Here is a 13,718-nt window from a genome sequence, read left to right as displayed (position 1 = left end):
CGCGGGGCTCGGGGGGATGCGATGGCACGGCGCCCTCGATTCCTGGAGTGAGGCTCCAGCCGAGGCTGACACACGGTGCCCCGGGGGGGACAGATGTTTTCCCGTGCCCAGATGTTGTTCCCGCTGTCGGGGGCGTGCCCTGAGTGCAGGGCTGGCACATCGGGGGCTTCTCCTCGGCAGCCCCTGCATCCAGAATGTGCCTCTGGCAGCTGCGGGGAGGAGAGGGGAGAGGGGAGCAGAGAAACCCCGCAAACCGAGCGCGGCTCTGCCGCTCCTGCCGCAATCAAAACCACTCACAAGCACTCTCCTGGGCCTGCCTTGCCAGGGATGTCTGCAGGTGCCCATCCCCTCGGGGCTGCAGGTGGCACAGCTGATGTGGGATGCCATTCCCCGGGATGGGTGTGTGGTGTTCCCTCAGTGGCAGACACCCCACTGGACAATGCTGGACAAACACAGCCAGGGGAGCCAAAATGTCCTGCTGCCTGCTGGCCTGGAGCACAGCTGCACAGAGAATCAGGATGATTGTGATGGATACACCTTTCACCAGAGAAAATCACAAGCAGTGCTAGGAACAACAGGCGGAAGTCATGAGCAGCTAAAACTGGTTCAGATACAGCTTTTTCCAACACTTTTTGTGATGCTGGAGGTTTGCTGTTGTGACTGCAGGAGTAACATAAACCTTAAGAGACCACATGTCCTCTCCAGAAGGTTACTTTTACAGCTTCAGTGCAAACCTCACATTTCCCTGTACCTCAGAGAAGCTTCACCATGGTGCAAACAAAACTATTTTATTCCTGTTGGTATGCATTGTTTTGCTTCTGACTGTCAGTGTTAGCCTGCGGGCACTCACGAGTGAAAAGTTCACCTTTCTCTTTGGTACCATTTCACCTTTTGGCCAATCAACACCCTCCCCTTCCACAGGCTCCCAGCAAAAGAAGTCACTGAGAGACTTTCCCACTGGGAACAGCTGGCAGGACACATGGCCGAGTGCTGCCAGACTGGAAAAGAGCATCAGGTCCCCCAGGGCTTGGGGGTGATGCTCAGTGGCTGGGTTAACTGATGGCTCACTGGGGTGGAAAACGGAGCAGATTTGTTTCTCAGTGACCTCAGCCAAGTTATTTCTGTACCTTGTGCCTCCTGTTTGAAAAAACAGGCTGATTATCAGGATGTCCTTTGTAAATCATTCCGAATGCTAAGGATGAAAAGGCTTGGTAAGAGATATCAGGATTATTACACTCTCCAACCTCTCTTGTCAGCCCATTCTCAACTTCCCTCTCCTCCCAGCGTCCCCCAGCAGCGCAGGCTTCACCCCCATCAGCAGATATTACCCACAGCAGCTCAGCTGCTCGGGTGTTGACATGAGGGGAGGCCACAGCAGCACTGTCACAGTGACTGTCCTCACCCCTCCCTGGTGGCTCGTGTCCCCCAAGGCTGGCACCGTCCCCCCGTGTCCCTGTACCGCCAGCAGCGCCGGGCTGCTGCTGGGGCCAGCCCTGCTCCAGCACTTCAGACACAAAATCCCACGAAACAGCGACTTCTTGGGGTCAGAGGAGTCTCCTCTGTCAGGGGAACATCGCAAAGCACCCCAAAACACCACAAGAACTGACTTACCACCGAGTCAAGGAACCTAATGCAGCACTCGAGCTCGGGCTGAGTTTCACAGAACTGCCGAAAGAGAAGCCTTCCGATGGGCTGCTTTTCACATATGCTGCAGTAATCTCTCTCTAGAGGCAATAAACAGAACAGAAGCATGAAAATGAGAAGAGCTCGGCCTTTTGGGTTGCTCATGAGTTTAAAGCATTGCAAGTGAGTGCAGAACTACAACCTGAAATCAAAGCAATCTCCTTCTCCCCGCCACCATGCTTCAGGGATCCAAATACAAATATAATTGATGGCTTTAAGACTCAATTAAGAGAGGCTGAATTTTGTAGGGCTGATGTTGGTAAAGGTCAAGCAAAAGCCATTCAGCTATTATGAAAAAATTAATTTGTATTCTTCTGTGGTGGAAATGTTTGCAAAGGTACAGCTCAGATTGGTGGTACTGGTGGGACTGTGGGGAGCAAATTGCAAGTCCTTGAAATATGAGTCATACATTAAAGGGTAGGAAAAGCTGGAATTCGTGGAGTCCTTCCTGGATGCTTCCTAGATATGCACTAAAGTGCCCCATACCTCTGGAAATGCTTAGCCTATTTTCTATTAAACAATTATAGTAAACTATGCATTTTCAAAGGTTTCAAAATTTCTGCTATTTACTTGCTGAGCATTAAGGAATGGATAGAGCACATGGCATCTGGCTCATTCCAGTTTCACACAGCACTCCTTACAGAACTTTATTTCCCCTTAAAAGCCATGTTTAAATGCCATTCCCCATGCTGGTGCATCCACAACCTTCATTCACAGTAAAGCAAAAGGTCCTTTGCCCATCACAAATGCCACCAGAAGGAGAATATGGATGAAGGGCGGGCATCATTAACTGGTGTGGCACCAGCACAAATGCCAAGAGCTTTGGATATTTTTCTGGTGAGAGCAGAAGATCCCCCAGCCTGCTTGGAGCAGCAATGCTTGCTTGAGACACGTTATTCCTCTACAAGTACACACATGTCAAACAACATACTGTGTTTCCTTAGGCGTTCTTCTCACCACCCTCCTCGCTGCCATATGGCACTTGCTGTTATTACGGAAACAACCAGCTTCTAAACACATAACACAGCACTGCAAACAGACATACCAAACCCACACAAGTTGTCAGTGCCTCGGTTACTTCTCTCTTGGGCCTGCAATGTCTTTGATTCCCCCTCTGCTTTGGCCCCCCACGTCCTTCAGCTCCTCCCACTCCATGGATGCAGGCACATGTCTGGGATGGAGCTCCCCTTTGCCATCGAGGTACCCAGCTGAAGGACCTGCTCATCTCGGCTTGGGCCCTGAGGACCATGTTCTGTAAAACCAGGACTGCACAGAATCGTCACAGAATCACAGAATGGATTGGGCTGGAAGGGATCCTAAAGATCACCTAATTAATTACATATTCCCTCCCACGGGCAGAGACACCTTCCACTCTCCCAGGTTGCTCCAAGCCTCATCCAACCTGGCCTTGAACACTTTCAGGGATGAGGCATTCACAGCTTCCCATGCCAGGGCCTCACCACCCTCTGGGTACATTTGTCCTGAACAGAAAATGCTGTATGAGGTGTTGGACTACTGCCCTGTAGCTGGGTGACAGTGGGCAGGAGCAGCCAAGGCTTCCAAGAGGAAGGAGGGAGCCTGCCCAGTGCTGCACCTGGCTGTACTTCAGCAACTGATTCCTGAAGCACTTCCAGGGTGCTCACAGGAGACATGGGTTGGGGAAAGCTGAAATGTGCTTTTAATTCAGTGTGGTCTTGCTCTGGTCTGGTCTTCTGAAGCAGATGGGAACAACACACCAGCAGCATTTTTTTGCTGGCACTGCCATTCCATTTTGGCTCAGGATATTAATCTGTCGAGAAGACTGCAATGTTTTGATGCTCTCTCGCAAGTAAAACTGGATCAAAATCACTGTGTAAATCCTAACCCGACCTCCAGTCAACCTCATTATCAGCAGCCACCCCCTGGCACTGGTTTGTTTCCCTGAGCTGGAGCCTTCAGCGTGGAACATCATGGCACTGATACGTGTGGTGGGAAAACCAGCGGGATCACTGGGACAGGGAGCAGCCTTGGGGTGTCCTTGTGGGCGCTGCTTGGCCAAGTGGCATTTTTAGTGAGTTACTGCTGAGGGGATGTGCAGGCACGTACAGAGCTGAGGGAAGTGAAGGAGTCAGGAGAGCGGATGAGAACAGCCGCTCACAACATCCCAGAGGCCAGCACGAAGCCAGAGCCTCAGCAGCTCGGGTGAGCTCTCCTGGGAGGTGTGAAGGTTTAACTACATCTGCCTGATGCTGTTTTCTGCTGCCTTGACTAACTAACTCTGGTGAGGGTATGAATAAAACATGCACCCTGAGTACCAGTAGCACACGGACTGCCTGGTGGCAGGACTCAATCCCTCCAGAAGCCCAGACCCACAGCAAGCTGCCCCATGCCAAACAAGAACTGCAGTGAATGAGACTGTCTGGATTCATAACAGAGCAAACCAGAAAGGAACAAACACAGAATTCAGCTGCTTTGCCCCATATTTTCTCTCGTACAACATCATTTGATGGACAGTAATGTTTGTTGAACAAAATGCAGTTAGTTTATCAAAGTTGTTACAACTCTGTGACACTCAGTGTAGCAGAGGATGATCTTCTACCAAAAGGGCCGGTGAGACCAGCTAAATTAGTGTGCAAATTGCGCACCCACAACTCTGCTTCATAGCACAGCAGGGAAAGAAAACAAACAGCTAAACACTACGACATATGTGGATAAACACAAATAAGACATGAGCACGGACTTCCTCCTACTCTACAGGACTTGGCCAACACATGAGAAGGGTGACCCATTCGAAACGAGGAAAAAGGAAATACCAGAAATAATCTCTGGGAACTCAACAGCCAGGGCAGTTCCCTGGAGCCATCCACTCCTCTGTCATGTGCATTTAACTGCTGGATATACCAACACAGACAATAAACACACCAGGAAAATGTTTCATTCCTTGTAGGTGACACAAACTATTTTCTTAGGCCCTGATCTTGCCGTTGGCCTCACTAAGTCAGCTAAAGGAATCTGCACTCAACTACTTCTTGGGATGCATGGGCCCGGAGTGGACTAAGAAAGAAAAACACGTCTCTCAGCTAAAGCTGAGAAAGGAGCGGGTGGTTTTATTAGAGCAAGGAGTGTTTTAACAGCGTGCTGCACCCCAGAGATGCAGCTGGAGCACCCCGAGCCGTGCTCAGGAGCTGCTGCAGGAGGGAAGGGACGGGGAGGCAGGCGGGCACCGCGGCCAGGGGCTCTCCTGGGCTGGGGCTGAGCCTTGTGTCGCTCTCGCTCCGCCTGCCAGCAAAAATATCCATCCAGTTTCGAAAGTTTAAGGAATAGAAGGAATGATTTCCTGAGGAAATGGAAATGTTAAACACTTGGAAGTGAAACCATATGCTTATGATGATGAGGTGTAACTCAAACAGCTCCGAGAGCGGTATCTTTGGTAGTCAGACCCTCCTGCCTCAGCGCCATCCTGTTTAACACTTGCAAAGTCACCCAAAATGGGGGTGAAAAGCTGGGTGGGTCAAAGTCTTGGGAAAGCAGACACTTCTCACTGACGCCAAACTCTTTATTTAGAAAATATCACTGGCAAACAACGCACACATGCAAGCGAATTCTCCATCTTCCTAACAGAGCAACAACACGGATTAATATAGAAAAGGTATTATATAAAATGCCATAATTAACATTCATAAGATAAATAAAGATAAATTATGTTTATTCATAATTCTACTGACTCATTTTTTCCCTTTACTTCATAGCTCATGTATTGAAATACTAATTTTTAGAGCACCCAGCACAAAGAACATACCAAAATAGTTGCACCTGCACACATCATGCTGTCACCATTCAAAGCCTATGGCCAAATTTGTTCCCAAACAGATATTCTGGTAAGGTTCTGAAAAATATCTGAGCCCATGGCTAAGAAAAATAGTCCCATTAACAAAACTTTGTACCAGTCAAAACATACCATTGACAAAGTGAAAAACTCAACACAAGGTAATAGAGTTGCTGATGTCAAAACCCCCAACTTCCAATTAAAAGGGGGGAAAATCTAATATTTTAATTAGATGAAAAACCTCCCTATGCATTGTGAAGATTTTATGTCCTAATTTCTCATTTAACTACTTTTCTTTTTTTTTTTTTTTTTTTTTTTTGGCTGGCTCAAAATATCACCTTTTGGAGGGAAACAGTGGTCTGCAGAGAGACCAAATCCCCCCTTCTCTTTCACATCTGCAATATACCTGTGGGTTTTGATGGGTTAGTGATGAACTAAAAAACTGTGTGATAACTCTTGGCTGAAAATCAGTCTTTTATGATATTCAGCGTAAACTGCAGGTGTCTAAGACCGCTATAAAAGTTGTATTTCTGCAACTCATTCTGAAGAGCTGCAAACCCAAGCCCTGCAATCAGCTGGTGAGAGTTCCTCCTGTAGATGTCTGTGGGGAGGGATGAGCTCAGTTTAAATCTCACTTTTAAAGTCAACAAAAGCCAGGAACATCTTTTCAGCTTTTTGGTCATTTATTGGTGTGGCCAAGGATTGTATTTATGAACTATCTATTAAGTAACATTTTATTTTCCAACATACTGGAATCCCAAGAGCAGATTTTCCAAAGAAATGCATGGAAAACCGCCAAGAAGACATGCACCATGCTGCTGCATGGGAACATTTGGACTTGACCTCCAGATCCCTGCTATCCTTGGCATTGAATCAGATGAAAACTGAGTAATATCCAAAAGCAAACTGATTATGCTGCCTAAAAAAAGCCCCCACAAAACAAGAATAACAACAGAACCCCACAAACCAACCAACCAACCAACACCTGGAACCCCCAAAGAGGATGTAGGAAGACAATGTTTATTTCCTGGTCGTGCACAGTGATCCAAGATCAGAATTCATCTTCCCTTCCCTATTTTTCTTCTTTAAGGTGAGCCAAAACCATTCAGATGTTGCTCCAAGCCTATTATTTGTGTGCTGCTCTCTTCCTCTCACCTGCTCTGTTCCAGAACAGCAAAAATCACCCCAAATTAATGGAAGAAAGCATTTGAATGCCTCAGTCCCTTCACTCAAGCTGGGCAATAGGAGCAGCATTGGAGTAGCAGTCAGCTCCTAAGACTGCTGGCGCACCAAAAGTACAACTTTCTTTTTCCAAGGGGCTGGGGCCTGTCAAAGTGATCCCCAACATCCCTGAGATGGATGGAAATTTCAGCTAAAGATGTCCCAAAAACTCACACCTCCCTCCTCAACCAAATCTGGAAGGTGATGATAAGAGAGATCCTACCCTGCCCAGCCCAAATGTAAAACCACTTCTGGGTTTTTTGCCCATCTTTGCTCTCTTCATAAAAGTTTCTTTGCAGGGACGCCCAATGAAAAGGAGGACAAAGGCAGGAACTATGAGCAAGATTAAAGAATATGGAGCACAACTGAACTAAACAGACTTTCACAGCCCATCATGCACTGTGCACTTGTAGCAATTTCCTTCTTTTTTGTCAAGAAAAAAGACGAAATCCTTTAAGGTTCACAGAATTATTTCGTGTCCATTCAGAGTACTAATGGAAAACAAATTGCATCTTCAAGCACTGAATAACCCCATTTAGAGCCATATTAATATAAATACATTTTTCATTTAAAACCAGCAAGCCTTACACTGGTGCTTATAAAGATGTCTTATAATTTACTGCTGCTCCTCTCCAGCCAAAAGTGGAGTTACCACTGTCTACATATAAACTTAATAAATGGCACACACTAAACGGCCTAGTCTTTCAGGCTGATGAAAGTCATTTCTTATCAAAGGATCCTTTGTGGATGTTTTAAAAGGATTTAAATGGCTTTGATTGCATTTTTAACAGTGTCTGTGTTGCTCTTGTATTTCAGAATAATCTGGAAAGCTGGAACATTAGCTCTTGCGTTCTACAAAACACGGTTTTCCACCTCTAATAAAAATGCTTCAATACAAAAGATAATCCTCGTGTTCAAGATCAAAACTCCCAGATGGGCCATGTTAACACATCTGAGGACCCTCACATTACCTTTTTACTCTCACTCTTAATTTTCTATGGTCTTCAGACCTAGAGAGGTCATGGCCAGTCAGGACTTCATGAGCTTTGCTGAGAACCCAGGTACTTGCAGTGGAAAATATATCAGATTTTTCTCCTTGAGAAACTGAAAACAGGAGACCATTTCTGATGAAGAAACAGGGATATTGCTATTTAAACTGCAGAGCCTGATCAAAACCCCTGTACAGTAACATAGAGAAGGATCTCTTTTTCATGGTGCCTGTTTGGGAATGTTGCAGGAATGGGAGGAAGCAACAGGAGGGAAGTTCCTTGTCCTGCTTGTCTGTTATTTTCCGGGGTTTGGGGTTTGTTGGGTTTAGGGTTTCGTTGTTGTTTGGGGAGTAAGTGGGGCTGTTTTAAAGTGGAAACCTGTGGTTAAGATGCTGAGGACTCCGTTCGCCCTGTCTCCAGCAATGCATTTAAAGAGTGAGGCAAGCCAGATGGTTAGAGAGCACAAGACAGGAATAAAAATGTCACATTTCAGTTCATTCAAAAATTCCTATAAAGTGTGGCAGCAAGTCATGTTATAAAAGCCTAATACAAGCATCCAGGCTCCTGTGGGAATTCAGTTACCAGCACAACTAATATCCTGCGCCCTGCAGACCTCAGTGGCACGCTGTATTTATGAAATGGGGCTAATGGCACTGCCTGCCTCCGAGCAGCACGGCCAGAAAAAGTCCATTAAAGTGTGGGAGCCCCGAGTGCTGCTGGATGGCCTCGTGGCTCCTGGCTATTTACTCGCAGCGCAAACTCCCGGAGAGGAAATTTAATCCAGGAGAGCACAGCAGAGCCTTTTTTATGCATGAACCGCTATACTGCTCCAGAACTTCACCTGGCACTTCCCAGAGATTAAAAACCACGACGCAGCCTCTGTCCTGGAGAGTGTTTATCTTGGCAGGTGCGGAGCCGTGCAGGTGCCGGACAGCAGCTCTGAAGCCAAGGGCCGTGATGAAGTTCTCCTGCTGGTGGCAAAAGCACACTCTCTCTAGCCATAAATGTTTCACCTGCTTTCTTTATTTTTTAATAAATTGTGGAAATTGTTACAGCCTGTGACAAGATAATGGCTTGATAGATTCCTCATTCTAAACAGCGGCTCGTCCCGGTCTGCAGCTCAAACCAGCCCTTCGTTGCTGAGGAAAACTCTAGACCTAACATATGAAGTACTGGGGAGAACATATTTTTTGGCCTTTGTATATTTTTTTTTCCATTTGAATCTAGGGTTTTCTACAAAAGACTTGGAGACCCTCGTCTATGCTGTTACAGCAAGAGTTGTTCTGGCACAGACTATCTAAGTTTAATTAATTAAAAATAAGAATGCAATCAAGCTTACTTGAGACAATGGAATTACCCCAAACTGGTTTTAAGTCCTGCCAAGTTAATTTTCTCTGCTTGTCAGCTGTCTTTTTTAAAACAAACAAAATTTAATCTCCTGATCATCGAACACCAAATGTAATTATTCAGATGCAGACAGTGTTTGCTCTGTATAACTTCCCTTATTTCCACTCTTTTCATGGCATTAGGCTACAGGGATAAACTCCACACATCAGAGCAGCATTACACTAGAGATGGAAACAGTCCAGTTGGACCGATATGGAAAGTATGCTTGGAGAATATTGGAACAAACTCGCAGCTAAATACACTTCAGTGATACATATGGATCTGCTCATTTGTTTTCTGAAAGCAGCTGCATTGAAGCTTTGCTCATGGAATCCTATTTGAAAGTCAAATCCTACAAGCAGTTGCATAAATATGTTTGCACGAGTACTTGAACCAGAATGCGTTTGTGGCTTTGTTGATTTTGGACAAAGATTTTGACAGGAGGGATAACAACCCACCCACCCTTTTTGTAGCAGCAGCAGGGGGAGGATCAGACAAGATCCTGTGAGCTCGATATAATCACTGCACAGGAAAACATGAGTGGGGTCCAGAGCCTGGGGAGGGAGCCTCAGCTCTCACAGGGGAGACATTTGGTCATCCAGCCTTGTGCCAGGAGCGCAGTCAGATGGCAAAGGGAAAACGCTCTGCCCTGAGACCAGGCTGGCTGCCAGTGGAAGACAAATTCTCATCCTAACAAAATAACTCTGCTGAGTTATTTCAGCCCTCCCCCAACACTTCTGGTATCTTCTAAAAGTTACTTCCTCAGGCAACTGCATCCCCTCCACAAGGGTCACTGACCAAGCCCCATGTTCAAAAGCAGAAACTGCAGGGTCAAGGTTCAGCTGAAGATGGAGTTTGCCATTAATTCTTGAGCCTCTCAATCAGAGAAGCAAAAATATTGTTGTGTGAATTATGGGGTGCAGGGAAAGACAACAAATAATTGCTGCCAATAATGAAGACATTCGTTAAAACTGCTGAAACCACAGAATGTTCTGAGTTGGAAGGGACCCATCCATCGAGTCCAGCCTTTAAGAGAATGGCCCATATGGGGATTGAACCCCCAACACTGGTGTTATCAGCACCGTGTTCTGACCAGCTGAGATAGAAAGAATGATTCCCATCAATTCCAGAAGCTCTTTGATCAAGCCCACCTTAGTTTTCCCACCTCTCATCTGTCAAGCACAATTTACATGAATAAACCTCTCAGTTCCACAGTCAATGCCAGCAGGACAGTGGAAATGCATGCACCAGGATTAATCACCGGGAAATCTCGACTGCGAATGTGCGACGGGAATATTTTAAAGTCTTTTTTTTTTTTTTTAACTTAAATTATTAGGTACCACGTTCTTAAACACATCCTTTCTTTTACATTTGGCTGCCAGTTAAAATAACAGTGTGTAGAAAGGGAACAAAAAGCAAAAAAGAGCAGGGAGACTGACTGACTGTCTGACAGACAGATGGGCAGGTGTGTTACACTTCTAGTCAAAAAATTACCATTACTAGTAGTAAGCTGCTTTCCATTCCCATAAATTACACTTGAAAAGCACATGGCCCTGGATCAATGCCTTTGGTGAGGTTTCCCAAGCACAGTGTTTGAACAGTTGTCTCTGTGGCCAGTCACAAAGGTATTCAGGGCAGGGTGGGCTTCCAAACTACTTCACACTGATCACCAAAGATGCCCCACCAGCATTTCCCAGGACTTTCATGTGGTCCTTGTGCAGCCCCAGGGGAAGGGCTGCCCACACCAAAACCCTGACCACCACCCTGGCTGGAAAAGGACTTTGCCTTTATCTTCTTAAATGACTTTCAACAATGTCTCTGTGGCAAGGCCAGAGGACTGGAGGAAAAAAAAAAAAAAATCCCTCAAAGAAATATGAAAGCTCACCTCAGAAACGCCCTGTGAAATTCGGGGAACAAACATTTAGTTGTTCTCATTTTGTTCTGCCTTGGATGGGAATGACAGAACTGGATGATTTGTTCTCAAAAACCGTAGCTACTGAGATTTTTTTCTTTTTTTTTTTCTTTTTGACTTTTAAGTCCAGTCTGAAAGTTTTTAACCGAAATACCAAACTTATTTTCTGTCTAGTGCTGTTATTTAGACTCCTGCCTGCTGACATTCTGTGTAACACACGCTGAAAGAAAATTTCAGTAGAAGTTGCAATTTGAATGTTTAATGTTATGAAATCTACAGAACTGTTGCTGTTGTACATAGCACAAAATAAACATCTCGATTCCAGGAAACTAATGGAGACATCTTGCGAATCGCTTTCTTAAGACGAAAAGACTTCTGCAAAACTACTCTTTGCCTTGTAAACCAGCCTAGGTAGAAAGCAAAGCAGCTTTCCTTTTTCAAGACTAAACTCTTACCAGGTCAGTGAGTGGCAGAGTGCACAGAGCAACCAGCACAGTCACCCTGTGAGTGCAAATTTAAGCAGCACACGTTACTGACAGGCACATAATGAAACTATTCACAGGGACTACTTACTCTGCATGCTGTTCAATAGCCACTGCAAGTCCTAAGCATCCCAGCCATTTTATTAGTGAATCCTTTAACAGAACAGTAGATGCTGTTAGTTGTTACCTCATTGCTAAATCTTCTTGGGTATTTTTCTTTCAATTTTTTTTTTTTTTTTTTTTTTTTTTCTCCTGAGGTTTTGAAACCCCAAGCTTCGACGACAACAAAACTCCACACTGGTAAAACTCCACTTATTTTATAAGTGTTTGTCAATCCCAACCTTTAAAAAAATTGCACAATAAGCTCAACCACCAACCTTAGTAATCAGAGACAATAATATACTGAAAAACATAATCAATCCACAACGATTTTTAAGGGGTACCACTGACCTGTGACAACAGTGCTAAATTACCACTTAACTGGATCTTTTGCTCAACTACAAGTGGCTTATTTGTAATAATGCAGACACTGACTTTGCCTTGGTTTATATTGACAGGCTGATTTGACTGCCTGCTGAGAGACAGCCCCCTCTGAGTGGGCGTGAAGGAGCTGAGCTGCTGAGTAAAATTGATAGGAGGAGTGGAAAGGAGGTTTTAAAGTCATTTAGAAACTCCAAATGCACTGAAAGTAACTGAAAGTGCAAGAGGGGGATTGCCAGTGGGAAGTATTTTTTTTCTCCTTTTTGACAGAAGTCTGCAGTACCAGGGATCCCTTCATACCAAATTACTGGGATGGATGCAGAGGGTGTGGCAGCTTGTGTCCAGACACAAAAACCATGAACAGTCTTACTTAGGTCTACAAAAGAGAAGAAAAAAAAAAAAAAAATCAATTTTAGAGAGAATTTCCACTCATTCTTATGAAAACTGGATAGTCATAGGGAAAATATGTAAAAACTTTTGCCGTTTTAAAAGTTATTCTAGTACTTGAATTTTTTTCAGTTTATCTCTTCTTTTTTCTTTCTTTTTTTTCTTTTTTCCTGGTCATTTCTTGGTTTATTTTTCACACTGTCATAAGAAAAACATCTTACCCTTATGAAGTGTTTTTTCCCCATTTTGTTCCCTAAATTTCAACATACAGCCACAAATATCCAGCAACACAAAATAATGCTGGTGGTCAGGTCTGCAAAACAAGAAGCCCAGACTATCACCTCCAAAGTTACTAAAAAGATTTCAGTGAACAGAAAGCAAAATTAACAGGATTAGATTCGGGTTGCCCCTTCGATTCTACCAAGCAGAGTAGCCTCTTGTGCTTTCTTGCTGATCTCCAGAATGGACAGGGCAGATCTGTAGATGGCTTTTTGGTGCACAGATGTTTGGAGCAAGCTGTGGCTTCACCAGCAGCATTCTGTGTCCCATGTGCACAGATAGACTGCTCCTGTCACCTCATCAGTCAGTGCAACAGTTGGGAGTTCTCAAAAAATGGAATTCAGGATTGCTGTGTTTAATATCACTTTGGAGATGGGTACTTCTCCTGTGAGAGTGGGATATGGGAACACTCAGCACAGTGCACGAGGCTGGAAGAGAACCATCAGCTAAGGCTTAACAGCTCCATTCCCAGGACTGAGGTGCACTGTCTTCTGGGTCCTCAGCCCAGGAGCTCCACAGAAGACAGGGATTTCCTCTTCAGCAGACACATAAAATGTACTTCTCTGAAAGGGAAAGGGGGAAAAGGATGGAAGAGAAGAGCCACATGGCTGATCTGAAAGGAAAGCATGCTTGCATCGACACTGAAACATTAGAGACATTGTTCGAGTGCAGTTCATCCTTGCAAAAATATTATCCTCGTCTCGATGCCAAGGTCGGTGAAAGTATGGGCTACATGCCATGGAAGTGCTGGGTATTTAGGCTAGACCTGTCATGGGGCTTATTTACTCTCTGAGCCCAACGTTTCAGACACACTCAAGTGTAGTGTTCGTGTCTTGGCAGGAGCTTCTCATTCATGCATTTTCTCCTGCTCCCCTTTGAGGAGTCTTCCTCCTCCGACGTTGCAGCGGTTGACGTTTCACTGCTTGCCGAGAAAACCAACACTGATTAATTTCATCCTACTCGCATGGAAGAGGTAAAGTATGCAGGTCTCCAGCCAGGGACAAGGAAATCCCTGCTGCTTACACGCCACATTGAATAAGCAGCCCATGGTTGAGGCCATAGGACTTCAACAGTCTTCATTCCACCCGCAGGAA

General features: G+C 45.1%; 1 protein-coding gene across 2 annotated transcripts in view; it reads right to left on the bottom strand.

The window, feature by feature from the left end:
• GRK5 (G protein-coupled receptor kinase 5) overlaps positions 1-13,718 on the bottom strand; it is a 154,998-nt gene that overhangs the window by 58,408 nt on the left and 82,872 nt on the right. The window contains exon 3 of one of the 2 annotated variants that reach the window (XM_040070767.2): positions 1,612-1,724. In XM_040070767.2, the coding sequence (XP_039926701.1) occupies positions 1,612-1,724 (113 nt within the window). Of the gene's footprint in view, positions 1-1,611; positions 1,725-13,718 lie in introns of those variants that run through there. The other variant, XM_058421486.1, reaches the window with a different exon arrangement.

The sequence above is a fragment of the Hirundo rustica genome, chromosome 8 (genome assembly GCF_015227805.2).
Source record: "Hirundo rustica isolate bHirRus1 chromosome 8, bHirRus1.pri.v3, whole genome shotgun sequence".
NCBI lineage: Eukaryota > Metazoa > Chordata > Aves > Passeriformes > Hirundinidae > Hirundo > Hirundo rustica.
This window is presented reverse-complemented; position numbering and strand designations above follow the sequence as displayed.